The sequence below is a fragment of the Branchiostoma belcheri genome, unplaced genomic scaffold (genome assembly GCF_001625305.1).
Source record: "Branchiostoma belcheri isolate BF01 breed outbred unplaced genomic scaffold, Haploidv18h27 scaffold7, whole genome shotgun sequence".
Lineage (NCBI taxonomy): Eukaryota > Metazoa > Chordata > Leptocardii > Amphioxiformes > Branchiostomatidae > Branchiostoma > Branchiostoma belcheri.
The window spans coordinates 5,243,310-5,270,817 of NW_017804353.1; the positions used below are offsets into that span (position 1 = coordinate 5,243,310).

The window sequence follows — 27,508 nt, forward strand, 5'->3', positions numbered from 1 at the left end:
CTGTAACAGTTTTTGAGGAAATGGGTGAGTACCGTTGTGGTGGCCTATCAGAAAAAGTTTTGTTGTATTGTATTGTTTCATTGGTTTATTGGTGTAACTTATGATTGGGTAGTTCACTAGTTGTGTTGATTTTTGTTATGTGGGTGTGTGCATTTGTGCTGAATTTGGGGACAGATATGGAGACTTTCCATCAGTTTGCAACCCATGAACTCTAAACAAATAGAAGGGCACTTGATTTTAGTGCTACAGAAGGAAATGACTCAGCGATCCAATAAGCACAATAAGTGTCAAACTGATTCTTAAAAAGTGTTTATTCACAAAAGCAGTGAAAGCGGGTTCGAAACATTATAATTAAAATCAAACTCTTGCCTGAAGGCTAATTACATGGGAACACACAGATATGATTATGCAAAAAAGTGCCAAATGGTCTATATATATCTGTCTAATGTTTCTACGTACATGTACATATACATATAAATTATGACGTTACATAACTTTGGGGTTGACTTCTATGGGAATATCGGTGCAGACAGTTCTCAGGCCAAGGTTTGATAAAACCAGGTGACAATTTACAGGGCTGGTAGTCGTCACATGACAACGCCTTTCCTTTGTCATTGCTCACTGATTTAATTGACCTTAATTGCACCTTGCACCATCCACAGATGTGAAAGACGATGTCCCAGACCTTTTTTGTTCATTATCCACCGATGACCCCTTCTTTTGGTGTGATACTGTTGGGTCAAGCTGAGCGGACATACCGATGGTTAAAGAATAAAAGCTTTCTGATTTTCTTGATAGGCAGTTATAAAGCAATTCACTGTTCCCGTCCCCTTGATCTCAGCAAGCAACTTTTAGTGATGGAAACTAAATGTACATGGAGATAAAGTGTGTTTGTTCTGACTGTGCACAAACTAAATGTCTGCAGCCAAAGATGAGACCTGTCATAATTAATAATATTTTTATGATATTAGTCATTCCAAGGTCAAGCTTGTCAGAACTAGAAAATGATGGAGGTATTATTTCTAATGATGCTTGAAGTACAATACTGGGGGGATCTTTGTGAACAGATAAAGTTTTTAGACAGTCCACATTGTCTTACAGGATTTTTGTCCATTCCTCACACGCATAATTAAACATGATTGGACTCTCGTGCGTCATTGTCACATTACGATGTACACGGGGGTCAGGTCCTGGAGCCGCACACCTCACGTAAATCCTGGGGGCGCAATCAGCGATACCTCATTTACCGCCGCGCGCAAACGGCTGGAAACACCGGGTTCCGTCCGCCTGATCGACCGATTTTCCGACTTGACGAGCAGCATCTGAGCACGGGAACCGGTTCGGAAAATACGACTTGACTTGACGTAGGCAAGTGCAGACCGTAGAACGGAATAAGGAAGATTTTTGAAGACTTTTGAAGTCATTGACCATCATTGTCACCAGTTTATTGAGCAGTTAGTTACTTGGTAGATCTAGCCAAATAGATACCTGCCCAATCCAACTTTGGTCTACACATTAGCCCTTTGGTCAAAGAATTTAGAACTCAAAACATAAAATTTCATGACATCCGTTTCAGTATTATTTTACGCATGTCGATTGCCAATAGCCAAACCTAGTAGATAGAAGAATGCAACAAATAAAGTTTTCACGGTGGCAATTGTTTGCCAATGCAGGTTTGACATGTCTAGTTATCTCCCTTGTGAAATTATCCTGATGGGCGGTCACCGTCGCTATGGGAGAGGCAGTGAACTAACCACGGCACCCGGCATTGTTGTTTGGCTCAGGTCAGTAAACTGAAGGCTATATTCCCATGAAGGGCAAGGGCGATCTAGTACTTTTCTACTAGGCTTCTCAGAAAAGTAGAGTCTACTTTTCTTCCAGCCGTCTCTCGAAGCCTGGTAGAGGCTAGTCCTTGCCAACTTTCGTCGTTTTATGATTACAACATAAAAATCAAGATTCTGGCGAACTAGCTCCTCGTACATTATGTAATAAAGGGTTAATGCACTGCCCCGAGTTGTATATGGTGTCATAACTGCATGAGCAGCTGCCATAACCACCGAATAAACCACCGTGTGAGCGAAGCGAACGAGGTGGTTTATGAGGTGGTTATGGCAGCTGCCCATGCAGTTATGACACCATATACAACGAGGAAAAGGCAGTGCATTAAAATTATTATCATATAGCCTATCCAAACTGTCAATCAACACAATTCCTGTTTGAAATACAACAGCTTTAATATATATACATACATAAAAATACATTCGAATATATTATACGCTTTAAAACAAATATGGATAATTTCATTTAATGCAAATTGAAGTTTAAATGAAGCTAAACAAAAAAGTTTATTGGACAGAAAAATGCTACAAAGGTTTACAGAAAGAGTCGCATGCCCCTATACCCTATAACATAATGGTATCAGCCATAACACGACATGTGCTGTTATTCCGCCATAACACCACATGTGCTGTTATCGGGAAATAACAGCACGGGTATCCGGGCCTCTGATTGGTCCACGCCGTCCGGCTATATGATAATACAAGATAAATGATAGTTCATTGACATTGTATTGCATAAAAATGAATTGTTTTACCTGTGTATGATGCGTGAGTCAGCACATACTTGCTGGATACCGGGATGCGAATTCACACCAACCTCAATGGCATTTAGGCGCATAACTTTTCGTCTCTAATAAGTTGTCCACTCGCAACATGAGTAAAAGTTTTCAACAGTAAGCTCTTTAGCAAATGTAATATATCACCTAAGTGCACCTGTATCATAGCCATTCCTTTTTATTGCTGGATTTGTATTTTGTCTTAGATTCTGATTTACTTAATTGTTTTGTATTACGTCTGCACTTTTGTGTCGGTCAGCCATTACCAACTGAGTCTGTCTGTGCTGACCTTGTAATAACTTGTATCATTGCCAATAAATACAAATACAAAATACTTCAAGACTTTGACGAGAACCATAAACTGAGTTAGAACCGTCGGAGCGCCCTGGGCACCCATCCACCCCATCCAGGGAGACAATAAGTACTTATGGCTTAGTGACGTTATGACTGACACGGCCGGCATGCCTGATTACCCGCAAGGTGCGCCAATTGCTAAAGCCATAACAACCTTAATGACCCCACCCGTCCAACGGGTTCCCTGTGTGCGTAAAGCCGTGTCAGGGGGCATTATGAATTAATACCCCGCCATTAAAGAACGGCCCGCACCGATGATCCTCAGTTATGTGTGCCGCAACAAAAAAATGGCTCGTCTGTTCTTCTGTCGTCGACTCATCCAAAATGGCGACTCCCTAGGCCTGTTTCTCACGGTAGATAGACGCATCAGCACAGGTGCACATCACGTCACAGGGGTGTTACGTAAGTGAGTTTTGTCATCATTATGTAATCTGCAAGGTGTGAAAGGTGACAGACGGCTATCACACTCAAGACATCATAAATTTTATCCAAGATGTAGGCACCCTTTTGTGGCCTACATTGACCATTGTGGTCTATAGCTTATACATCTATAGCTAGCAGAAAAACATTGACACTGTCTTACATCATAGTTTTATTGTAACCGGGAAAATACACCAAATCACCAAGTGAAGACTATAATGAATGGAAATGTTGTCTATAAATGCAGTTTGTTCTTTGATTCTCCCCTATTTAATTGGATTATGTTTGTTTTGATAACTTTGCGTAGTTGCTTTTGTTGATTGAGAAATTCTGCATGATGCCGAAATTGATTTTTGACACTTCGGTGGGTTCCAGGTTATCTAATCTGCCAGTCGACTGAAATTGGCTGTTGACCCTGAAAAAGGGCCATAGAAGTAGTCAAAATAACAACTAATCTTTACTTTCCAATATCATACGTGTGTCTTACCGACCAACTTTATGTCCAATTTAATACCTAGTATCAGGATTCTCCGGATGGACACATGACACATGTGTCACGCAGATTTCAAACAATATCCCTATGTTTATTTGCGTTTTAAGATGGCTGTCGGCATTTCTTTTGTAGTTCACCCTGTTGTTCACCTGTAAAAAGACTATAGTGCATACTAAGTAGTGCATTTTGCCATGTCACTGTGCATGGTTTGGCTGGGATACGGAAAGTTCGCAATAAGTATGTCTAGAGCGGTACTTTGCCTGATACATGTATTATAACTTCTACTGTATGAAATCAAGAAAGTTGCGTAACGTCTGCAAGTCTGTCATGCCTCCGTGCATCTCAATTTGTCTCTAATGAGAGGACAAAGTCAGGATTGTCAGACCTTTAGCCGGCGGAGAGATACAAGGGGAATGACGGGATTTTCCCTAACGACCCTCAGTCACCATAACTTGATTCCCCCGCTTATGACTCGGACAAGAAATCCCACCGTACAGACGGGGATAGCAATTATCACCACTTAGATGTATCCCCGAAAACGAGTGGGGATAAGTTTACATAATTGTTCCGGGTTTGCCGACGTGTGTGCTTTATCTGACACGGGGAATGATTGCCGGGGTGCGCGGAGCTTATTGTAAATACCTGGCGACGACTAGTGTCTGGCGCGACGGTACAGAAACATTAAGATAGCCGCGCGCGCTGCTGTGGAAAGTTGTGCATTATTATGATGACTTGTCTGAAAAGCTTGTAAGTCGTCAGGTGCATGTGTATAATGTCTGCATAGCCTGCAGCACGGAGATACGCTACGCGACATCCCAGGCTCGACATCCACCGGAAATGTGAGAGAAAACTAAATAAACAAAACAACTTGTTGAAGGTAGATGGTTCCAACAATTAGCGTAGTTCCCTCTCCAAACTCCTTCATCCCTGAAAACCCCCCGATCTTTCTCAGAACCAACTCGCTGCCATTTGAAACTCTTGTGCCGGAATGTTTTTCGGATTGTTTACCCAACTTTACAGGCACAGTGCACGGTTCCGCGCAGGTAACACCGGCGGTCATGTCAAAGACATAGCGCCGTGTGGAGAGACCGCCAATAGGATAGCCTCCTGCGCAGACTTTTCTAACGGTCCGCGTTAAAATTTTTTTCTGTGAGCGTGGCTGTTTTTCTTTTTGCTGGGTGAGCTGTATTGGTGGGAGATAGCTGTATCGGCCGCTTGAAAAAAAGCTATCCCCTCGACTCAGATCTTTTAGGCGAAAAGAACTCGCCGAGCTAGAAATAAACGTAAGACGACCGCTAGAAAGGTCTGCGCTCGAGGCTACAACAGTAGAATGTGTCAGTCATCAAGCCGCGAAAATGTGCTGACGGATTTACCTCTTCAAGAACAAGCTTTACACACAACAAGATTCAAGAACAAGTTTAACACACGACAAGAACAACAACAGCAACAGTTGGCAGCGTTGTTTGAAATACCTGAAGTGTTTTTGGTTCAGATTTAAGATGGGAAGTGATGGCGTGTTGGCCACTCATCACAACTTTCCTACCTAGTGGGGCCTAGTGGACATTTGAATTTTACGTAGCGCACACTCTACTAGTAATCTTTTTTTTATTCGCTCTGGGTTTGACGGATTTATGCATTTCAGGTCCATAAAAATTGTTACAGGTCAACCATTAGATACTTGCACTAGGACACGCTGTGTCCAATGACGCAATATAGTCAGTAAAACGGTCGGGAACAAAAGACAGCTTACACCATCTGTGCCAATACAACACCATGGTTAGTCATAACTAAGTGTAATAGTAACATCCCAGTATTATTTACTGTTGTGTGGGCGACACTTTCACGGCTAACTTTCCACTATGGAAGGCACTGTCTTGTTCGTTCAGTTGGCGCCTTATCTCCTGCAATGTGTCTTATTTCTTTTTGTTTGTGGACGTCATTGTCATGATTGCAAGATCATATTAAGGGTGACTAACCGGATTCAAGGAATTGAGTTTCCAGTCTAGCTATCCCTCCCCTCACCTACTGAATGGAGCGTCCCAAGTTCATGTATGACGATGATCATATAAAGATGTCAAGGTCGTTCCGAACGACCATAAAGAACCATAAAAGATTCAATGGCTTCTCAGGGATCATTGCATTACGGGCCTCGTCTTCAGATTAACCAGAAAATAGCGTTCCCACGGCGGCATCAGGCGGTATTATGTCGTATATTTCTGTCGCTTCGTTTCAATTTCCGCTGCTTCTCACATGTCAAGGTAGGTTCACTTCCACATCCTCTTCACTTAGGTTCTAAGGAAAGAGGATGTGCGAGCGTAGTGATACGAATAATTCAAATAGAATACTCATGTATATCTAATTCATTAATGTATATTTATGTTAATTAAACGCGTTTCGTTTCTATGCCAGTTTCCCTATCATGTCTACAAGTGTAATGATTCGATTGATTGAGTTATGGGTTGATTGGTTTATGTATGCATTTGTGGATTAATCGGCCGACTTATTGACCGATCGATCAGTCTATTGATCATTACAACTCCAGAATACAAATTGACCAAATGCTGTGATTTTTATAGCCGCTTTGTAACATAATAATACATCACAAAGCAAAAATGCCGTTTCCTGGCTCAGGCCATCTATGATAACGTTCTTCCCTAGGATATGGCGGTAACTGCTTTCTGTTCAAGCTCGCCATAAAATCTAATTCTGTATCTTGCCAGACACACGGTGTGTACCAATTTCCGCCGAGACCATATAAGGAGTTCTGAGTTCTCATCTGGATAAATGACTCATCCGGCATTCTGGTTTTACAGTCAAGGTCATCACTTGACCTCCAGAGCCGTAACGATCACAAAATGTCGTAAGTCTGTTCCTCAAAGCCGTCCCGACATTCCGTGTTTTTGTCTTAAATCACTTCCCATTTAATGACCTTGAGTAGGAGGGTGGCAGTGGATGTGGAATGGTTAGGATCTGGAACTACGCCAGGAGGTATTTTAGGATAGCAATAAATCCCACACAGAAGATTAGGACACGACTTATTTTTCCTTATTCTCAGATTAAGAACCGCCCATAACCTGTGTACTGTCAAGGGGAAGTTTCTTACTCTAAAGCCAGGGTCTAAAGCTATTCTAACTAAGACATTTTCTTCCCGTGTTCGGTGGCACTACGTCCAATGATCTGTATCGTATTACAGTTGCAATGCTACTTTGTAAGACTGATGAAACGGTTCTTATCCATTCAGAAGCAAATCATTCTTAGGACATTTGTGCAGAATGAATTACTCCTTATTTTATTATTACTTCAGAAGTCATAAGGACAAGAACTGGAAAGCAAAACTGGACACTAAGTCAACGGAATGAGTAAACTAGTGAAGCTGAATTCGATAGACGGCGGCGTCTATCTCAGAATCACAATCAACTTTTAGCATCTTTTTATCATATCATCAGATAGCCGTTTATGTATGCCTGAAAGGGTGAATACATCCCCCTAAAGTCCCATCTGTTATTTTGTTCAGCCGTACACAAAACACAGAAGCGTCCAAAAGGCGTGTAGGTGGTGGGGGCGGGCACATTCAGTAGTCCTTATACGTTTATACGACTCCGGTTGTTTTAATGGCTTTCTCGAAATAAACGCAAATTAGAGAATCTATCCGGACATCAGCTCCAATGCTTTCTATCTTTAATGGCTTGTATCTTATACATCGCTCTCTTTGCGTGACATATTTGGCTAATACATCGTTAAGAGGCGTCCTACAGACGGGACGAAGTTTATTGGCCATGTGTTATTTTACAGCACTCGGCATTTTTGTGAAACAAACACAAACGACAGCTGTGTGAGTTTATGTCCTCTCTCCTATGCGGCAGCCGTTTTTTGACGCAACCACAAAGAATCAATGACCACAATAATGTCTTGCAGTATATGCAGACTGTTTTATAGGTCCTCTGGGGGTCCAATAAACGTTACAACCTGTGTGGCCAATAAACGTCATTTTTACAGGGTCTTTGACGACCGTTTTTACTGCATCACAGACATACAAAGAATGGCTGTCTACATGTGGGACGTAAATGAGCTTCCCTCCGGACTCAGTTGTGATCACAGGAAGATAGCATTGCCTGGCCATTAATTCTGGGCTATTGTTGCTTGTAGTGCGATTGTTGTGCGATCTACTAAAGTGGTGTGTTAGGTAACAATAGGAAACACAACAGGAGTAGGAAGACTATCCATCATTTATAGTGGGAGGAAAGACAACAATTTTCTCCAACTGCCCCCTTTAGAAAACATTTAGAGAATATCTAGAAATCTAGAGAACTTTCCTCAGTGCAGTGTCTGCTTGAAAGGTCTGTCATAGATGGAGAATGGGGGAGTTGATGAATGTATATACACGAACGAACGAATGAACTTTATTGCTCGACAGTTGTACAGGGTACAATACAGTAATACAAGTCTATTCTAAGAAACCATGACGACAGTAATTGACATGATGTACGTCAGACGCTTCTGTCATTCTCTCTTTCTCTTCACATGGAGTTGTCTAACAATGTACTGGTATGTCGTACGTGGTAAAACATTGGAATCGACAACGATTTCTACGATCAGTAAACAAGGACATGGCTTCCTTCTACAAGAAAGGTGTTCCTCGGTGGAGACTCCATCCATAGCTTTACTGCTGTGTCCATGGTAACACGCTGGCTTGTCTCACTTAACTTAAGGGGAGTTCAAAATGTGCTGACAACGCATAAATTCTGACAGGGGAAGAAGTGCTAGTTGTATGGCAGAAGTCGGTTCTTGAAGGTGACATTTCTAATCCGCGTCGGTAGAGGCGCCCTTAATTTCCAAACAGATGTAAGGTTTCGGCTTCGTTCAAGCGGCGCGTTTCTTCTAATAATCTTTCTTCATCGCAGTTCGTATAAAAAGATGTTATAAGCTTTATTTTGTATCACAATACATACTTCCCTTGTGCCTATAACAGACTGTGAACTACGACCGTATCCGCACGAGCAATTCAATCCTTGGTAACTTCCTCCGGCTGTTGCTATTTATTTATATCCCATGTCATTTTCAGGTGTCATTTTCATATCCATTTTGAGGTCTCGATTCCGGATGTACAAATATCGTGAGCTGTTATGTGTAATGTCTGGACTAGGACTAGACATTGTCACGAAAATATTGTCATTGAACCCTTGAAAACGTTATTCTCACTTCACCATGAAAAAAAAACGCATTGAAAAGGAAAAATCGTAATGACCCCCGCCCACCGAGGTTTAACGACGACGTTAACCGATTAAACACCGGTCGGTGATTATATGGACCGTTAACGACTCATCGGTGATTACTGGGTCCGTTAATAACCGACCGGTGTTAACTTGAAGATGACGTTAGTATCAGCATCATAAAGCGCCGATATAGGTTGTATTGTATCATGAGACTGTCAGTACTAATAGTACTACATCCAGATGACCTCTCCTTGGTGGCCTGTATCTTCTAAATCTAAAGGCTACGTGAGAAATAACAACCAGCCGGAAGTCCCTATTGATCAACACTGTCTTGTAAAGTTTTGTGAATGTCCTAATTTTATTGTCTATGCTCTACTGTTACACGATTTCTGTGTATTGCCCATGGAAGTCAGCGTACCCTAGCTAATGGCTCGACGCTAACCCAGCAAACGTGACATACTAGAGCATACCTGTTGCCCCTGTCCAGCCAAAATTACTGTCAGCATTCGCTTGACTTCGATTTGGTTGTACTGAATAGTCCGCCTTTGCTAGAAGTATGTCTATGTATGATCATGTATACGAATAGCGTTTACCCGTCTGTCTCTTATATAATATACTGTACCTTCCTCTCTTCAATTCGTTCATTCTCACAAGACTATCTTCAGAACATGAATGCCTGTATAGTCAATCAATCAATCAATGCATTCATTTTCAGTCATTCATTCATTCATTCATTCATTCATTCACACTCATGGGTTCCTTGATGGTGTCTGATTCAGATGGATAGATAAGATAAAAGATTGATAGATGGGTCATAGATGTATTGTATCATACTCTGGGCTGTCTGGCGATGTCGGTGTAAGAAAATGGGGTCAAAAATCCAATCATCCATTGACTGACTATATATAGGTCCATACACTACTTATATTGAATGAGTTGTATCTAAGTCAATTAACACATCCAGACACCGCGGACATGCCCCTGGGTTCCACCTTTAGTGGTAATTCCCGCCAAAAAAATTGGGTCGGAGAAAATGCGGGCTAACTCCAGCTGTGGCCGGGCGGATTAGCTTCAGATGTGGCCCCAAGCGGAACAGATGTCTACTTTTTTTTTACCGCGGTGGCTGATGTCTTCTTGCTTTACTGTTCCGGTCTCGAGCGCGCGCTTTGGTGGTGAAGTCATCAATATCGCCGAGCTTGGCTGGTTGTGACAGAGGAAATGAGAAAGTCGTCCTGAATTACTACCAGGGTATATTGAGCACCGGTAGCGTGAATTATCGCGTCTATCTGTCATGGTATGATATGACTTATTACTAGTAATAAAGACAGATTTAGATCGTCGGCTAAGAGGCTCACTCTCCGGATCAGATGTGGGAATTTCATATTACTTTCCACAGACAGCTCGCTATAGCAGGAGGCTGAAGGAAAGTGTGGTTCAAAGTAAACCATAACATCTATGGATAAAATTTTTCATGAACTTTTCCACTATCCTTTCATTCCTTCCGTCTCTCCCTTGCGTAAAACTAAAGCTTCTTTCCACAAGATTAACTTTTGTGTGAATTGAATTAAACGAATCGTCGCCGTCCACTGAAAACAAATAGGTAGCTATGGTCAGTATGAATAATCACATGATAAACGTGAACACCGTGAAATCGGTAGTTAGGGCGAGGCCTGCCCAAATCTAGTAAATATTCTCTGGGGCTTTAACGGTTCTGGTCGGAATGTACGGACTAATTTTTTACGGAGGTGCTGCGTGTCACTTTTGAGTTTGTATCGGCACACCGGAGACACAAACCGTTGAGGGGTTGTAGTTTTGTGTTATTCCGTGATTTTGAATTCCGCCACGTCAGACGAGGAAGATAAAGTGATCAAGTCCACAGATGCAACATGTGGTCCCAGGTAGGCAGATGGTTTGTTTAGTTTGGTGTTAATTTATTGTTGTTGTCCTTATCTTATCTGTTGCACTCCATATTCATTTCGTCTTGCTGCACCGTGGGTGCCGGAGTCGCCGAGAACCAATGCATGTCAAAACTGTTTTCTTTCGACATTACATCACAGGCTATATAAATAACAATGTTTTATTTGGCTTTGTTACTGAAACTAAAAAGGTGACTACAGTGTACTTTTTTGCGGTTTTAGAGGAAATTATGAGTGAGTGTGAGTAATTGTTTTAAAACGTATAGTGCCTTGTTTGATTTCCTACAACACCTCTGTCACACATGTTTCTCTTTTACCACTCCGTGTGCATATACTATTTTTCCTCGGGGAGCCAATTTCAGAAGTAATGACATTAGTGTAGCCGCCTTTTATTTTCCCCACACTTCCCGTCTCACGGTTGCCCACACCTAGGCAGTGCGCAGGCCCGGTGTTCGGTATGCACAATCAATTTTCCAGCTCCGTTCATCCGGTTCGCCTATCATATGGAATTCAATTGGCATCATATGTCCCGTTACAAAGGGCTGTTTTCTCCTCAGCGGCTGTAAAAACACTTCAGAAATCAAGGCAGCGAACAGTTAGAGTTAATGTTTTCGCAAACACTCGAGTCGAGGACACTGAAGTCAAAGTCGAAGTAGACTCTTATTGATTTCTTTTATTGCGGGCGCGCCGGCCCAGGTCTATTTGTGTAGCCGTCGTGCCATGGTGATGTGACTGGCTATTGCAACAGATGGTGAACTGATTAAAGTGTGTCGCAAAGTTGTCAAACAACCAAATCATGAAAACGTATGTGTCAGCGGAATGGTGCATGCAAGACGTTAGCAAGGGGCATGCAAGGGATGAATTTTGCAGAGGTCACACCCCAGTATCAAATGTCCATTATTATCATGTTTATACCGTGCAGGCCTCTAATAGATGTAAAGTATAAAATGAGTCATATAGAAAAGTTCCGTCTGAAGGCGGTACGTTGTATCATCAGTAGTTTGTGTACGTGGCCTGCTCAGTTTAACGTGTCGGTCTTTGACATATCGCTGTGTAAAAAGCGGCCTCATTAGATGTGGAGTCCGATAATTGGACGGGGGGTAGCAATGGGGCCAATTTGGCGGACCTGGGATAGAAGGCAACATGGATTATCCGTGACGTCACGCGGCGGAAACAGTTGCCCTGGCAACACAAAGCTATTGAGTAAAGAGGCCGAAGGGATGTAAAGAGGGTGCCTAATACGCTTGCTTTTGGAGGTCTGTGTAAACTTTCATATTCACGGCATCGCGGAAAGTGCTCCGGCTATTGTTTGTACGAGCCCCCGCTTGCCTGTGGGGTAATTCTGTAGTGCTGGCATGGCATGACTCGGTCACGTAATAAATTCCTCCTTTTTTATTACAAGACGGTGCGATGAAGAAAGTTTATTAGTAGCTACCCACATAACGTGTAGCTAACAACATGCATATCTACAATTGCCTGTTGTAACGGTATGGCCTTTCATTGTTGACATGCAATCATGCACCAGACCTGAGTTCTAATTAGTTTGGAAAGCGGATATGGGAGTATCAGAGTTCGCCCCCATTCAACTTCCCATTTCACTCCCTGAAAAGTAAACACGGCCGGAGAAAGTGTTTCATTGTTGCCAGATTTTTATGACAGTCGTAACTTTGCTGCGTGCATGTAGGAAAAAATCCCTTTGCGTGCCTCGGCTTCGATTTTGCCCTATCCCGGGTAATGAGGGCCCTTCTAAGCTGTCATTATGTTGTCAGCTGAGTCAATCGCCATGTCATAAACATTCACCATTCAAGTCGGGCATGATGGGATATGTAGCGGTGACTCTTTCAAAATGGCGCATGGCGGGAGCGGCGGAGCGTGAAACTTCGTCGGCAAAACTGCGAACTTCTGACGGCAGGACCACGCCAGTGCCTTCCTCATCAGCAGCACAGGTAGGGGACAGTCTTCTGCAACTCTCGGGGACACTTTTTGTGGTCATGCCCCTCCCCACTCGGCAAGTTTGGCCAAGTGTTTGTCAGGAGTTCCCCCACGAAATCTCGGAAGACTGGGGCCGGACCCGTCAGTTTGGTTATGACCCGGGGCTATGCTAATGCCGCGAAGTTTTCATTATCAGTTTTACAGGCGCTGCATCATTGATTTCCGAACGCCTTACGCGGAAAGTCGGACGTTTGTCCCCGTTTCTCCGTCATTCGTAGTGGCTTCCCGAGTTGGGGGAAAGTTGTAGGGACCGCCTTGATAAGTGGGAGAAGTAAGTGTGCGGGAATAGTTGGAATGGCCCTTTATTCAGGACGCTGCTTGTATGCAATAAAAGTTGTCATTTGTATTCAAAGCGTCGCTCCCAGCTTTTCACAGCCCTTTATCATCCCGCTTTGTCCCGCGCACAGTTTGCAAGCCGTCACTTCCAAACTTTTTTGTCTTTTCCTGTCCGTTTCCTCCGAAGTCTGGGACAACTTGGAGTAATCAAAACTCGCAAGGGGGTATAAAAATCCATCATGGCCTCCACAATCTGAACTTGACACCTCGGAAAGAGCGTGATAACTGATAACACAGGACTGATGGGCCCCTCCCCACGCACCAAATCTCTCACGTGAGGGGCACTCAATAGGGGCTTGTTTGAATTGCGGGGTTGGGAGTGAATAAAAATTACCGATGTTTGGATTGCGGCATCGCAACGAGTGTAACAAAACACGGCGGGCGAGGCGAGCGTTGTCCCAGACAGTTTGATTACCCCTGTTGGAACAGTCTCCCCGAGTTTGTCAGAGAGGCTTTGGGGGAATTTCCAGGAGATAACACAGGATGGGGCGGCATTGGCCGTCCTTGCCTAGGCTTAGAATTAATACGGCCTCTGAATACCGGAGTAGTATTATCAATGGCATCATTATGTGGCTGTGCCGCCTGTTGAGTGCTTTGTGGGGATCTTGAATAGGTTCCGTGAAGGGTATATTCATCTGAGTTAATGTTTACGTTCTGTGTATAACTTAGCGAATTACATCCTTTAATGAAGCGCGCAGTGCCGCTGCTTCCCACGGCACACAGGCGCTTTGTGTTCCCGGCGCTGGCAATTTAGAAATATAACCATCTTTTTCTCGTCCTTGACTGTTGTGTTTATATGACCCTGAGATTAATCAAACTTGGCCGGCGGGCAGTTAAGTTCTTTGTTCTCCTCCTGCATGCGTTATGAACCGGCAAGGCGGGTCTGACATTCTTCTACGGGTGCTTGAAGACGACTCACGTTTACAGTATGAAAGAATTTATTGTTCTGGTCTTTATTTTCGGGGCATCTTTTGTTTAGGTTTATCTGCCCGACATGGCGTCTCTGTATTTCCGGTCGTCCATCAAAAGTGGCCTAGTCCTGTGCCCGGTGTCCCGTCTTACATTACACCACAGCGCTGATGAATTCTCCGCACTTGAGCGCGCCGTGTCGGGATGCGGAGACATGCAACTTGTTGCATTCATGTATTCTTTATGGCGGGTGGAAGGTACACATGGAATACATCACGGGCCATTCTTCCCTCGCTAGCGTTAGACCACCTATCAAGATGATTGAAAGAATCTGCGTATATTTCCCCCGGGGTTATAAAAATCCCATACACGCAGCGGCGGGACAATGTTGCTTTTAGCCATATCCAACTTCGACGCCCGGAACATTCCAGTCTGTCTCCACAATGTCGGCAGGAAAAGTCATAAATAGGGAGTTCCGCGATTTTTACTGCGTTATTTGTGCATCGTACAGCTGCCGGGCGAATCAGAAATATATAGTCTGGCTCGTAAATTTTACACAAGGAATCGAATGAAAATGTGTCTGGTAACTGTATTGCTGTCACGCAAGTCCTGGCGAGTTGCTGATTTTGATCGCGCCATGTTTTTATTACCTCCAGATGTGTGGATGTGTCTGTAGTATGAGTCATGTGATGGGCGCCGGCTATAACTGTAAACAATGATCTTCACTCGAGCCAGAACTTTGTTGATTAAAGGTCCCAACTCATGTGTCCGTCAGCCACTTGTGCAAACAATTCCAACATTCTTACACCGTCTCGCTAGAGTGGCCCTGCTTACCTTGGACGTTGAGAGGGGCCTGGAATTTTATTACCTAAAGCGTCCTCCTAACGTTTTTGTCGAGCGCGTGAGAACCGACCCACTGCATATGGATGAGCGACTTTTATGAATGCGTCCGCTCCGCGTAATAAGAAGGAACCGAACAAATGCCTCTTTCTTCCCCCCTTTGAAACTTAATGGCGCCATTATGAATTCGTTCCATCTGGGCTGTTGTTAAAGGGCTCTCCAGCATAATCCGCCCCAGAAAATTTGGGAAACTAAAACCAGACCGGCGGAGGATTGTTTCGCCGGGGCGTCATGAGCGCAACAGTTGAGGTAAATTTGATTACTTTTCCTTCCGCTCATTTTGGCGATGCGTCATTAGACTTCGCAGATGGTTTCGAAATTCAGCACGGTCCAGATCCGGGAGATGAGACCATTTCGAAAGATAAGGGGGCAATTTGGCCGGGCTGGAGTGTAGCGGCAATCAGTTACGGGGCCGGGCACGGTGTGTGGAGAGAGTGGAGGGATTTTTATGATATGTGTTGGCACGGCGGAATTGTGCCAACGTGCGAGCCCGCAAGTTTGATGGCGGAAGGCGGCGCGCTGTTCCTTGTCAGTTGGGACACGTTTAAGGCATCAGCTTTCCGTGATTTATCGGGGCTGCGCTACCCCGGTGTCAGAGCCAGCCCTGCTCTTGTTTACTTTATTACCAGAGTAATGGAATGCCCAGCCTAGCAGAACATCCCACCGCGTCTAATTGTCTCGCCTTTTATCGGACCTGCTTGATGCATAGAGAGGTCCATTTGCACGCTTATTGCATCTCGCTCTAGCAAAGGTACTGTGTACAAAGGCCCCTTTGTTCTTTACTGAGCCCTTGCATCTTTGAAACGGCGATTTTATCACTCTATTGAACTAACGACTAACAAATGTGACCCGACAGGATGGTTATTTTCTTTTCTGTCATCTGCATACGCGGATGCCAAAACCCCCGTCTTCGGTTACCAGGTCTGAGTCCGGCTGTGGCAGCCGTGCCATAACCCCCTTCCAAACACTGTCGCTCCGTATTGTGTTTTTATTGCCATCAGGTTACGACCCATCGTAAAATGCAAATACGACAAGTTGGGCAATTTTTCTATCTTGGGTCTTTTTAATGACCGCCTTATATGGCGTGCTTAGTCTTGTGTGCCACGGGTCAATTGCCGTGCCGTGTGAAACTTGATAGTAGTTATTCTCAGGGAGCATTGCCCTAAAGTCATCCACGATCCATGAGGCTCTCCTGAATTGCAAACACCGCCCGCAGTGCTCGGCCGCGCCGCCTTCGCCGCGCCACGATGAATCCGCGCCCGAGACCGGCCCCGTTCCTCCGCTCCCCCGGTAAGCCTACGTCTCTTCTTCCGTAGACACGCTGTCTGTGCCGTGGTGGGTTGTCGTTAGTGGTGGGGTGGGGGAGGACGGCGTTACGAGCCCGTCTGAGACTGGGTAGCGAGGCCGCGGGGTTTTATGGCGGTTGTAAACAGAGAAGCGAAGCGTGTACATGCGGTGTGTACTTAAGGGCCCGGGCTGGGCTGGGATGAATGACACTCCAAGTTAGTTTGAGGCGCGCAGCACAGAGGCTCCCATGGGGAGACATGTCGAAGTTCATGCGGTTTAGGAGATGTTCAGACACATTTCGGCAGTCTAGACGACGTCGGGTCATGCCCCGCATCTCCGCACTGCGTTGCATGTAATTTAATTGCCCGGTGTAACTACTGCGCCCCGAGCTGCGTACAGCGGGAGAGCGGACCCTCCGGGGCCGGGGGGCCGGGGTTTCTGGCCGGGAAGTCACTTCTGACCGCCCGAGACATTTCCTTGTGGGGAGGGGGAACTCGGGTAGCCATAAAATTGCGATTCTCAGCAACATCAATGCAATTACTAATGAGCAGTGCAGCAAGGGATCTCATTACTGTTTGCCAATCGATTTGGTCACCCGAGGCAGTTAATCTTTACTTTGTGACGTCACTCGATGCTCTAATTGACGTGTTTATGGCGCCAGCTAAAACGGAGACTTAAATGGCCGGAGGGGAAAAACTGAAATCTGTCATAAGTAGACGCGATCTCTTTAGATACGTTTTGCTTTCTTTAGTTTTCACCGCTGTCCGTCCGCCCTTCAGAGCTGCCAGGCCGCCCGGTTACACAAAGTTGGTCACGCTTTACGATATGCTTATAGGACGCTGCCTCTTTTGTGCCCTGTTTTTCGCTGGCGGAATGTTTATTCCATAAATGAATTAGAAGCTCTGACCTTTGTTGTTCCCAAAAGAGCGCTGCGGGGTGAATGGGCGAGGTTTCCTGCTGCCAATAGCAATTGTGTTTGTTTATGCTGGGGAATTAACACAGTAACAGCATTACTCATTCGGTATTTGCTTTGTATAGCTTTGTATTCTGTGGAAGATCAAGCCCGTGTCTCACAAGGGGGCAGGCAGAGGGGCTTACAGGACGTGACCAAACTTCTTGCGAGCCAAGACGGCCGCTTCTTTTATGGGCCCCCTGGCATAGAGCATATTGGAATGCAACAAGTTAAGTCACCGCGAAGCGCACTTCATCTGGCATGCAAATACCCTAATTAAGGCCGGGGTTACCTACTTGGAATCAGATTTAGCTTTCTTTGTCACATAAACAATGGAGCACAATGACCAGTTTGGGGACAGCTTTTCCCCCATGTGGACGTAATAACGCCGTAAAAAGAATTGCCATTCACGGGGGAAGAATGTTGTGGGCACGGTGGTGCGTTTTGCACACCAGCTTGGGGAAAACCGAGCGGACAATGGCGGCGGATTTGGTTAGCGTGATAAGACACAAAGGTAATTTAATAGCCCGTAATTAACCATCTATTTCTTTCGCCCTTTCTGCCTTCAGGTGCGGGTACACCTGCGTGCGAAGTCAAGCCTGAAACAGCCCCGCCTGTTGCTGGAGTGACGCAGCATCATGAACAGAGCTGGACCTGCCTGCAGCCCACGGAAGAAAGGTGAATCTGCGACAGGCAACAGTAACAATTACAAGACTTTGAACAATTCTTCACCCGCCAAAAAGAAGGCACCCACTGCTAGTGTTCCCAAGGTGGGACGTCGGAAACAGGTTCTCCAACCCAAGGCGGACCCAGACGCAGCAACAATAGGTAGTCGTTCTCCCTCTGTCAGGAAAGATACCAGTGCCATTAAAAGCGAACAAAGACAATTATCGGAGCTTATAAGGGGACACTTCCATTACGAGGGCAGTAGTTCAGAGCAGGACGATTTAGTCAGGAGGTCACCGCGATTCAAGGCGGATCTAAGTACAACTTCTCAGGACAATTCAGGAGCTGATAGCGAAATTAAGGGTTCTGTGATTTCTGTGAACGGAAGCACGGTAAGCCCCAGGAAGCTACAGGACCTGGCCACAGCTTTTCAGGTCAGGATAACAAAGATAGCCTCTCCTGGTAAGGCTTCTCCTGCGGATAGAGACACTAGAGGTCCGAACAAGAAAATTCTCGCAGAGAAACGGCCAGCAAGTAGGTCGCCATCCGCCAAACGACAGAAAAAGAAGTGCAAGAAAGTTGACAACAACACAACAAAAGTTGACAACAACACATCTCGTAGAATAAAAAAGGCCAGAGGTTCTAGTAAAAGTGGAAAGAAGCCAGAACAAAAGCAACAAGAAAAGAAGCCCGAGCAAAAGCAACAAGAAAAGAAGAACATTGATTGTGACATATCGTCAAGTGAGACTGTGTTGAATACAGAACAAACTGCTGACACAAGTGATAAGTTGAAAAAGAAGCCAATAGTTCTGCTAACACGGCTAAAGCAATACCAGTTATCGAGCCCTAAGAAGGACGATAGCACAGAGATAAAGGTTGCAGAGAGCATCACTGACATTGAATCAAAAGAAGACTCAACTGAGGAAGATCAGGATACAGCAATAGAACGCGTCAAAAGGAAATTAAGTTTTGACGACAGTGATCACCTTGTTGAAGAAAGTGTCACCGTTGACTGCCATTCCGAACTGACGAGCGAGGTAAAATTACAGGACGAAACACCTCACAAGCTGAACACTGAGTCCTTTAGTGATACTGCACAGGTTGTGAACACTGAGTCCTCTAGTGATACCGCACAAGTTGTACTTGAGAGTAAAGATATCCGCTGTGACTCAGAAACTCACACTGCTGTCGTACAAGAGACAAGTTGCGAACTTGCTAACGCCATAGAACCAAGTTTAGCACAGGAGCCAATGAGTGCATCAGAGGACGTTGCACAGGAAGCAGACAGTGCAGAAATCACCATGTCTGAAGAGCTGGTGAAAAAAGATTTAGTCGTGTCCCCAAAGGAGACACCTGGCCGGAGCCCGTCCACTGCGGTCGGATCTATCGATGATGTATCCAAGCCATTAAGATTTCATGACTCAGAGATGCCGATGAACGCGGATAAAATAGAAATGAAATTGGACGAAGTCCCAGAAGCAGTCGTCAACGGCGCAGATAAAGACGTTGAAAACGATCCTCACACGACAGAAGGAGCTGATGACCATTGTTTACCCCTCGTTACAGACAGGGAGAAAACTGTCACGAATGAGGAATCGAGCGCGCCCGGTCCGTCCTCCCACTTGCCTGACAGCATAGAGAGCTGCAGTGTGGAGTCCGAGGGGACCAACGACGCGAGTATGTCTGCAACAATCCCTGCATCAGAGGAACAGGCACAACAGGCGCCTACACAGGTAGAAGATGCGGAGCAGAGAAACGCCATAGACAGTCATTCCAACCATCCTTTGCCAGAACCGACAGAGCTGCCCAAACCCGTAGTGAAGGAGAGGACGAACAGGAGGAAGGCAAAGTGCCCGGCGAAGATCCCGCGCCAAGAAGTGATGCTGGAGCACCACGACGCTCCGTTCGAGCTCGACGACCACGAAGGAGACATTCCAATGGACGAGGATGATGAGTTCATGATGGAGATGGGTGAGGAGGACATGAATGACGCAGAGCACTGGATGGAGGACGCTGTGGAAGAGGTGAGAAGCAGGAAGGGCCGACGTAAGGCCACGACGCCCCGCCCGAACAGACAGGCCGCCAGCCCGGGACGTCACGACGTGGCCTACGTGTCCTTAAACGAGGCCAACCCACCTGTGCGGCACCTTCTGAACCACGAGTCACCGGAGGACGCCGGCGACGTCCAGCCCAACTCCGCCAACCAGTACCAGGCGTACCTCAGGGAATTATTACCTCCAATGGCAAATTCTGGGAGCCAGGGACCGACTTCGCCACCGCCACAGGGTAGCGGCATGCCGCGCCAGCTTGCAATGTACCCCATGCACTCCACAAGGATGCCTCGGCAAGACGAGGAATCAGCCGGGGAGGAAGAACGCTCCTCTCTGCCGCCATTTGCCAGGAGGGTTGGGGAAGACGATAGCTTGCCGCCAAACTTCATGGACAACCGAATGGCACGGCAGCAGGAGATGGGCGAGCAGCAAAGTCCAGAAGAAGGACAAGGCAGGTATAGGCGAGAGTTCCACCGCGTTCCTTACAGCAAGTGGGTTCTGACGATGTTGGAACATGCCTATCAGGAAGGGATGGGGTACGTACGAAGCACGAAGAAGTTCGAACTCAGCATGGCGACGGGCCTGTCCTCGCGGCAGATCAAGGTTTGGTTCCAAAACAGAAGGGCGAAGGACCGCAAGCTTAAGAAGAGGGGGAAGTTACCGTTCAAACCGTCGTTCAATCGCGGCAGAAGGTCGCACGAAGAAGAGAATGAGTCCGGAGACGGAGCCGACGCAGCCGACTTTGACGTAAAATCTGAAAACGCACCGGTCTACAGAAAACCCGTCATTGACTCAGACGTCGACGGGGCTGACAGGAGTCATAAACTGCAGCTGCAAACACCGATGGTGACTCCCGCCACGCACAGTCAAGCTTCTGCAGCTCCAGTTCACGTTTCTGCGACGTCTTCGTCCGAGAGTAAGCACCCCGAGCCACTCAACCTGGTCCGTCGGTCCAGCGACAGCCGCACCGACACCGTACGGGCACGTCTCAAAGCGATGATGCAGGAAAAATCAGACCCAGCCCCGCCTCAGCAGTCAGACGATCGCCGCGACGACCCGAACAACAACGCCCCTCTGAACCTGGTGGTGCCCAAGTCGCAACCTGAACAGCCTCCTGCTACGTCGGCAAGCAGTACCAGGTCTTCTCCACCAACCTCAGCCCAACAACAACAACAACAGATGGACCAAGTCAGGGCCGCCATGATGGGTGCTGCCGGAGCCGCTTCGTCTCCCTTCATCCCCGTGCCAGGAGCCTTCTTCGTCCCGATGATAGACCCTGGATTCGTCTTCTACGGGCAGCTCGGCAGCCACATCAGGTGGCACACCCCTCCAGGTGTGCAGGGAGCCGCCGACATGGGACAGATCCGACCAAACCTTGCTGCTGCCGGGCCCGGCGGTATGATGGCCCAGGGTGCCAAGTTACCCTCAGCCTCGCCAGGAGGACAGCCTCCACTGCCTCCGCCAGATGAAGTCAAGGCTGCTCAAGCTAAGCGCCATCTCCTCCTGCCTGGATACGGCTACAAGGACATGAGGAGCACGCACGAACGTATCCGCACGCCCAACCGCTACCGTACCCCTTACACAGACGAGCAGACCCAGGCACTGGAGCACGAGTATCGCGCGCACGGCGGATTCATCAGCATCACGCGGAAGGAGGAACTCAGCAAGTCTCTCTGTCTCTCCTACCGCCAGATCAAGATCTGGTTCCAGAACAGGCGTGCTAAGGAAAGGCGCCAGCACAAGCGAGCCGCGAAAGACGGCCTGCCGTACGGCATGGGATCGCCGCCTCGCAACGACGGCACGTCGTCCAATGACGGCCAGGGGGACAGCATCAACGACATGACCAGGTCTCTGACGTCAGACACCGACGTGGACAAACGCGTCATGGAGGACTTCAGAGATGATGACGACTATGATGATGATGACGACGACATGATGGAGAGATCGCGGGAATGGGAGTCGGGACCAGACACGTCTCAGGACAGCCTGCATCTGCAGCCGCAGGAGCAGGACGCACCGCAGCCGCCAACGGCACAGGAAAGTGCAGCACAAGAGCACGCGATGGAAGCTGTTGTCCCTACAAGTGAGGGTGTTGCCGCCTCTTCTGAAGAAAAACCGCAGATGAATGTCTCTCAGACCGAGAAAGAACCAGCGCCGCCTGCCAAGCCTGAAGAAGCAGCAGCTAAAGACGACGACGAAGCCATGTTCTATGATGTAGACAGCGACCACGCCCTCCAAATAGTCGAAGAGCCTGAGGAAGAGGAACAAGAAGCGGAGACCGTCAGCGCACCGAAGGTGGTGGAGAAACAAGACAACAGACATGCGAATCCAGACACGACGGCTGTCGTGCCCCAGCCGCCGGAGGTGTTCTTCCAGAACCTAGAGCTGATGAGGAGGCAGAGGGTCGACTCCAACCGATCTCAGTACTCCAGGGAACAGATCAAGACTCTAGAGGCTGAGTTTAATGTGCACGCCGGCTTCATCAGCAGCAAGAGGAGGTCGGAGCTGAGCGAGTCTCTCGGGCTGACCACTCACCAGATAAAGGTCTGGTTTCAGAACAGGCGAGCGAAAGAACGTCGCCACATGCAGAAGTATGGGGAGGGCGATCCGATCGCTCTCAGCTTCCTCGCGCCTGGAATGATGGGAAAAGTGCCTATGGTTCCTCTGTCTCCCAACAGGCAGGCCGGCGGTCATCCCCGACTGCAGGGCACCCCGACCAGCCTGGGAACTGTCAGTAAAGCTGGACAAAATGAAGGGTACAACAACATCGTTCGTGCCGCTATCTCTCCCGTCGAGGCAACAAAGCCAGGGGACATCAAGCTCGGCTCTCAGAACCACGGCGTCGTGGTGAAGGAGGAACCAGAAGAGTCCCGGGACAGCTACAGCAGCCCTCTGGGTCTCGAGGAGCCCCACAACTCGTGGCTAACCAGGAAGACGAGGACCAAGTTTAGCGAAGAACAGATCCTTGTTCTCGAGACGGCCTTCGCCAACAACCAGTTCCCCACCGGCTGGGTGAAAGCGCAGTTGTCTCAGGTCACCGGGCTGACCATGCGGCAGATCCATGTCTGGTTCATGAACCGCAGGCAGAAGGAGAAACACTCCAGGAAGAGGGCCGGGCGCGCAGCCACCAGCCCCGGGGGCAGGGGCATGACACCGTCCCAGTCCAGACGAGTCCACTGGAAGCAGCTAGCAAAAGCCCTCACCCCGGCACAGATACGAGAGAACCAAGAGAGGCAGGCCGCTGCAGGTGTCCCATCGCAAATCCTGCCTACCACCAGCGTGGTAAACCCTGCACCTGTCAGCACAGCTGCGCAATTCACCGCCGCCGCACCTCTCCACCTGCCGGCTCCAGCCACGACACCACCGACGCGTCGCCAGACACCCGACACTCTCAAGTCGCTGCAACAGCAAAAACCGGCCGATAGGGGCGCTTCTGTCTCTTCCCCTGCCGATCAAGGCCCGATGGATCTAACCAAGAAGGAGTCGTCGCCTCCCCGTGACGACAAGAGCGACGCGGCAGACGTGGTGGACATGAGCGGGTCTCCCGTGCCCTTCATCTTCAAGGACGACAAGAAGTTCATCCTGATCTGCGACGCGCTGCGCCTGCTGTCCACGTCCCACCTGCAGCTGATGACCGAGTCCCTGCGAGCCCTGGACGTCTACATCCAGCGCTGCTCCGACCTGGACGTCACCAAGTTCAGGGTCCTGCACGGGGAGGTGCAGCACACCGCCGAGTGCTTCTCCATCGTCAACCTGGACCAGTTCTCCTCGCACCTGCCACAACTCAGGTAAACCCAATCTTCACATCGTGTAAACGTGGTTTCCAAGCAGGTCATACGGTGGCAATACAGCATCCATTGGCCAGAGGATAAGGGGTGGCTACTGGACACTCCTCTGACCAATGGATACTGCCTTTCCACCATATGATCTGCTTGGAGATTTTTGTGAACGTTAGTATATTTACCTCCATGACATGTCATGGGCGTTATATTTCCATTTGAAACTTGCCTGATGTAATTCAGTAAGTCATTACAATTTGCATTGTGTCTTGTAGCCAGTGCTGATATACTAGTAAGCTGACATAACTTTGAGTTCAAACTTTTTTATATGCTGGAGTGAAGTTCCAACTTTTTTATTTGCTGCAGTGATTGATAAGACCATGATGTGTTTTTGTTCTCGCCAGGTACATCATGAAGCAGCACCGTAACGCCCAGCCCCCTGAGACCGAAGTGGACGGGGAGAGGCGGTGTTACCTGCGCGCCGCCTGGGGAGGGAAGGACGCCGAAGAACCCAAGGAGAAGCCGCGGAAGGAGCGCCAGCGTCACGTGTCCCCCACCACCGGTGCCTTGCCGCCGAGCTCGATCGTGAACGCCACGCTGCAGCAGACGCACCCCATCGTCCTCCCCCCGGGTCTGCCCGGGGCCTACCCCTTCGGGCTGCCGCAGCCGGGGATGGGCCTCCCCTTCCCCATGGCCAAGGTGTCTGCCGTGCCGTCTTCCTACCAGTCCGGCCTGGTGACCAGCAGCGCCGCCAGCAGCCAGCCGCCCGTCAGGATCTCGTCCGTCTTCTCACTCAGCCAGGCCCAGGGAGGGAGCGAGACTAGTATAGGTCAGTATGCGACCTTGTACAAACTGTGATAGCCTGGATGCCAGACACATATAACACACTTAACTTTGTGCCTAGTGTGCTATGGGTCTGGCATCCAGGCTAAGACTGTGATAGTGTGAAAAAACATTATTTTTAGGTCGTCAACTGTGGAGCATCAATCTTTTGTTACTACACAGAAATCTTTCATCATTCAATGCCAAGATGTTTATAGGAGTTACTGTTACGTTTATCCTTACTCTGCATTTAAGTTCGTATAAAAAATATCGAAGTGACTAAATGTAAGGGGTACTGATATATCGTATACTTTCCACAGTACGTATAGTCGCTCGAAATGATATACTTTGGTCATACTTAGTTTAAAATACGTTTGTTGTTTTGTTTCGTGCAGCTTCCAGCAGGAACGAACACGTGAGTCGTCCCCGCATGCGGTTCACGCAGGACGAGGTGGAGGTGTTGGAGGGTGAGTTCCAGCGCACGCCGTGGCCGGACGGGTACGTGCCGTACGAGCGGCGGACCGAGCTGGCCGTGCAGCTGGGCGTCACCAAGAGCCGCATCGACGCCTGGTTCAACCACAGGCGCACCAAGGAGAAGTACGGCCCCAGGTCCCAGTCTCGCGAGATGAGGGAGTCCACCGGCGCAGGCGCACTGGAGGAAGCGACGTCATCGTCGAAGCCCGTGACGTCAGAGCCGGTGGCCAATGGTGCAATGAGCTAACGTGACGTTGGCGGTAGTGTGAGTAGGGCACATATACGGACATCATCTAGGAGTTAGGGGAAGATAGATACCGAGGACCACAGGTTGTATTTCGAGCCACACGATGAAGTTGGCATGGATTCAGTTAATATTCCAGGTCTGTGTGGAGGTCCGTGATAACGTTCTATCAGCATTGTATTCAATTGTGCCATAAGGTATAGGGTGATGTCTTGAATGTTTGAGCAAAAGCCAAGTACAGTACTATAATAATAACTAGACACGGCCATGGTGCCAACCTGAGGAAAATGGCCAGATGACCGGTGTTTGGATGTTGTGAGCTAAGGATAATCGTGGATGTAACAACCCTGATCATGGTCTAGAAAATGTGCAAAGTTTTCGACGTTTTTCGGTCATGTAGGAGCAGATTGATTTGTAAGAGAGGTTACACTCCAGGTTGCCTGGACAGCCTGCCTCGGCGGCTTGCCAAATATCACCGCAAACGGCTCCGAGAGAGTTGATGGGAATTTCAATATCTATAGTAACTTTCCTGACGATAAGTCATTTGGTCAAATTAAGCCGGTACAGGGTCAATTTACCGATTGGACTCCCGCGTAGAGTTAGTATCATAGCGTCCCGCTGAATGTGATATTTTCTCATGTTAAGCCGGTGGATAGGTGCTGTTTATAGCGCACACAAAGCGTGTGTACGTACGGGCTTGTCATTCCGTAAATCATGTGCAGTAAGAAATGCAATAGAGATAGCTATATGTACCAGAGTTCTAACCATAGTTGACTATTAACAAATCCATATATGGCAGAATTTTCTAACATAGTTGTCGGTTTATGTCGGAGAAAGAATGATATGACGTGCCTTGCTCTGAGGAGTTTGAAGATCGTTCTATTTTTGTGTATATGGATGGGATATACTATAAGTTGTGCCAGCGAGCTGCAATGATTTAAACTGCTAGCAGATACGTGTACGTCACGTGAAGATATAGATAGATATATCACTTCTAACCTGTGCCAGGAAAGTATAAGTATATGCCATAACAACCAGCAACAGATATATGTTATACTTCAGCAATATCCTACGTTCATTGTTTATTGTTCTTACTTTTTTGTACGATATGTATATATACATATAGTTCATGATATGTCAGTTGCTAGGATAGGTAGGTAGTTTATTTCGATTTTGTTCTAAGTTACAAAGATGTTGTATTTTGTAGTTCGATCATGTTATTGTACTATGTTGTTATATAGGGATAATAACACATCCCAGTTGACCACTGCGTTAGAATTCTAAATGTTGTTAGTTGAGAGAGTGAGGTCTACGTTACTAGAAGTATATATTCCACTGCTATGTTGTTTTACCTATTCACAAAATAAGGCACTGTTATGGCATCTGTATACTAGTATTTCACAGAAGATTTGGCGCATGGGCAGTAAGCATTCGTGTGTGTACGCATGCGTAGACGATCGTTGCCGACGTTGCTGTTCGTTACTTGGTGCATTCCAGTCTGGGGATTTTGATCTAGTCTGTGCCCCTGAATGTAAGAAGTGTCTCTCTGTGGGCGCAGAATAAGAACTGTGATGTCTAAGCCGCTACGTGCTCATGTACTTCGTTTCCCCACAGGAATGCCAACATAGCTGCAATGAATTGGTGTAATAGTTAACTTGACTTGCCATTGTTAGTCCTAACCCATAGTATGTACGGTACTGTTTATATTTTTGTACCCATAGCTATGTCAACTATAGAGAAGACTCCCAGTTCTGTACCCCTCACCAGAAATACATATATATATTCTTACAGAGAACCCATATTCCTTGTGCCGTGTGTGTACATCACTCTCCGTGCCCATTAGATCCGTGCAGGCCACTTCTTCGCCAGCCAACAACAATGAATATTGCATTAAGAAGATTTATGTTGCGCCTGTCCCCCTTGAATATCCGCCGAACATTTTTCAGTCTGCAATTAGACGTCTTGGGCGAGAGGTAAATGTCGGGGCTCCGCGCTCCCCAATACGGAGGCATCCATCACGCCGAAAAATCGCTGCGTCCGCACGCCCTGCAACTCTCTCCTCAACTATTGATCAACCTCCGCCGGC

General features: G+C 47.3%; 1 protein-coding gene across 6 annotated transcripts; it reads left to right on the forward strand.

Moving 5' to 3' along the window:
- LOC109484447 lies at positions 1-27,212 on the forward strand. Of its 6 annotated transcripts, none has more exons than XM_019787703.1 (4): positions 1-24; positions 17,956-23,891; positions 24,287-24,711; positions 25,100-27,212. In XM_019787703.1, exons 2-4 carry the CDS (start codon positions 18,025-18,027, stop codon positions 25,423-25,425), a joined length of 6,618 nt encoding a protein of 2,205 aa, XP_019643262.1. In that variant the 5' UTR covers positions 1-24; positions 17,956-18,024; the 3' UTR covers positions 25,426-27,212. The 6 variants fall into 6 exon arrangements, with proteins under 6 accessions (XP_019643262.1, XP_019643261.1, XP_019643259.1 ...); XM_019787702.1 differs by lacking the exon at positions 1-24 and adding an exon at positions 3,264-3,370; XM_019787700.1 differs by lacking the exon at positions 1-24 and adding an exon at positions 10,768-10,992.
- The last annotated feature ends 296 nt before the right edge of the window (positions 27,213-27,508 follow it).

Coding starts and splice junctions, on each gene's coding strand:
- LOC109484447 (XM_019787703.1), top strand. CDS start 18,025: ATGAACAGAGCTGGACCTGCCTGCAGCCCACGGAAGAAAGGTGAATCT. Junction 23,892..24,286: donor TCGCACCTGCCACAACTCAG/GTAAACCCAATC, acceptor TGTTCTCGCCAG/GTACATCATGAAGCAGCACC. Junction 24,712..25,099: donor AGGGAGCGAGACTAGTATAG/GTCAGTATGCGA, acceptor TGTTTCGTGCAG/CTTCCAGCAGGAACGAACAC.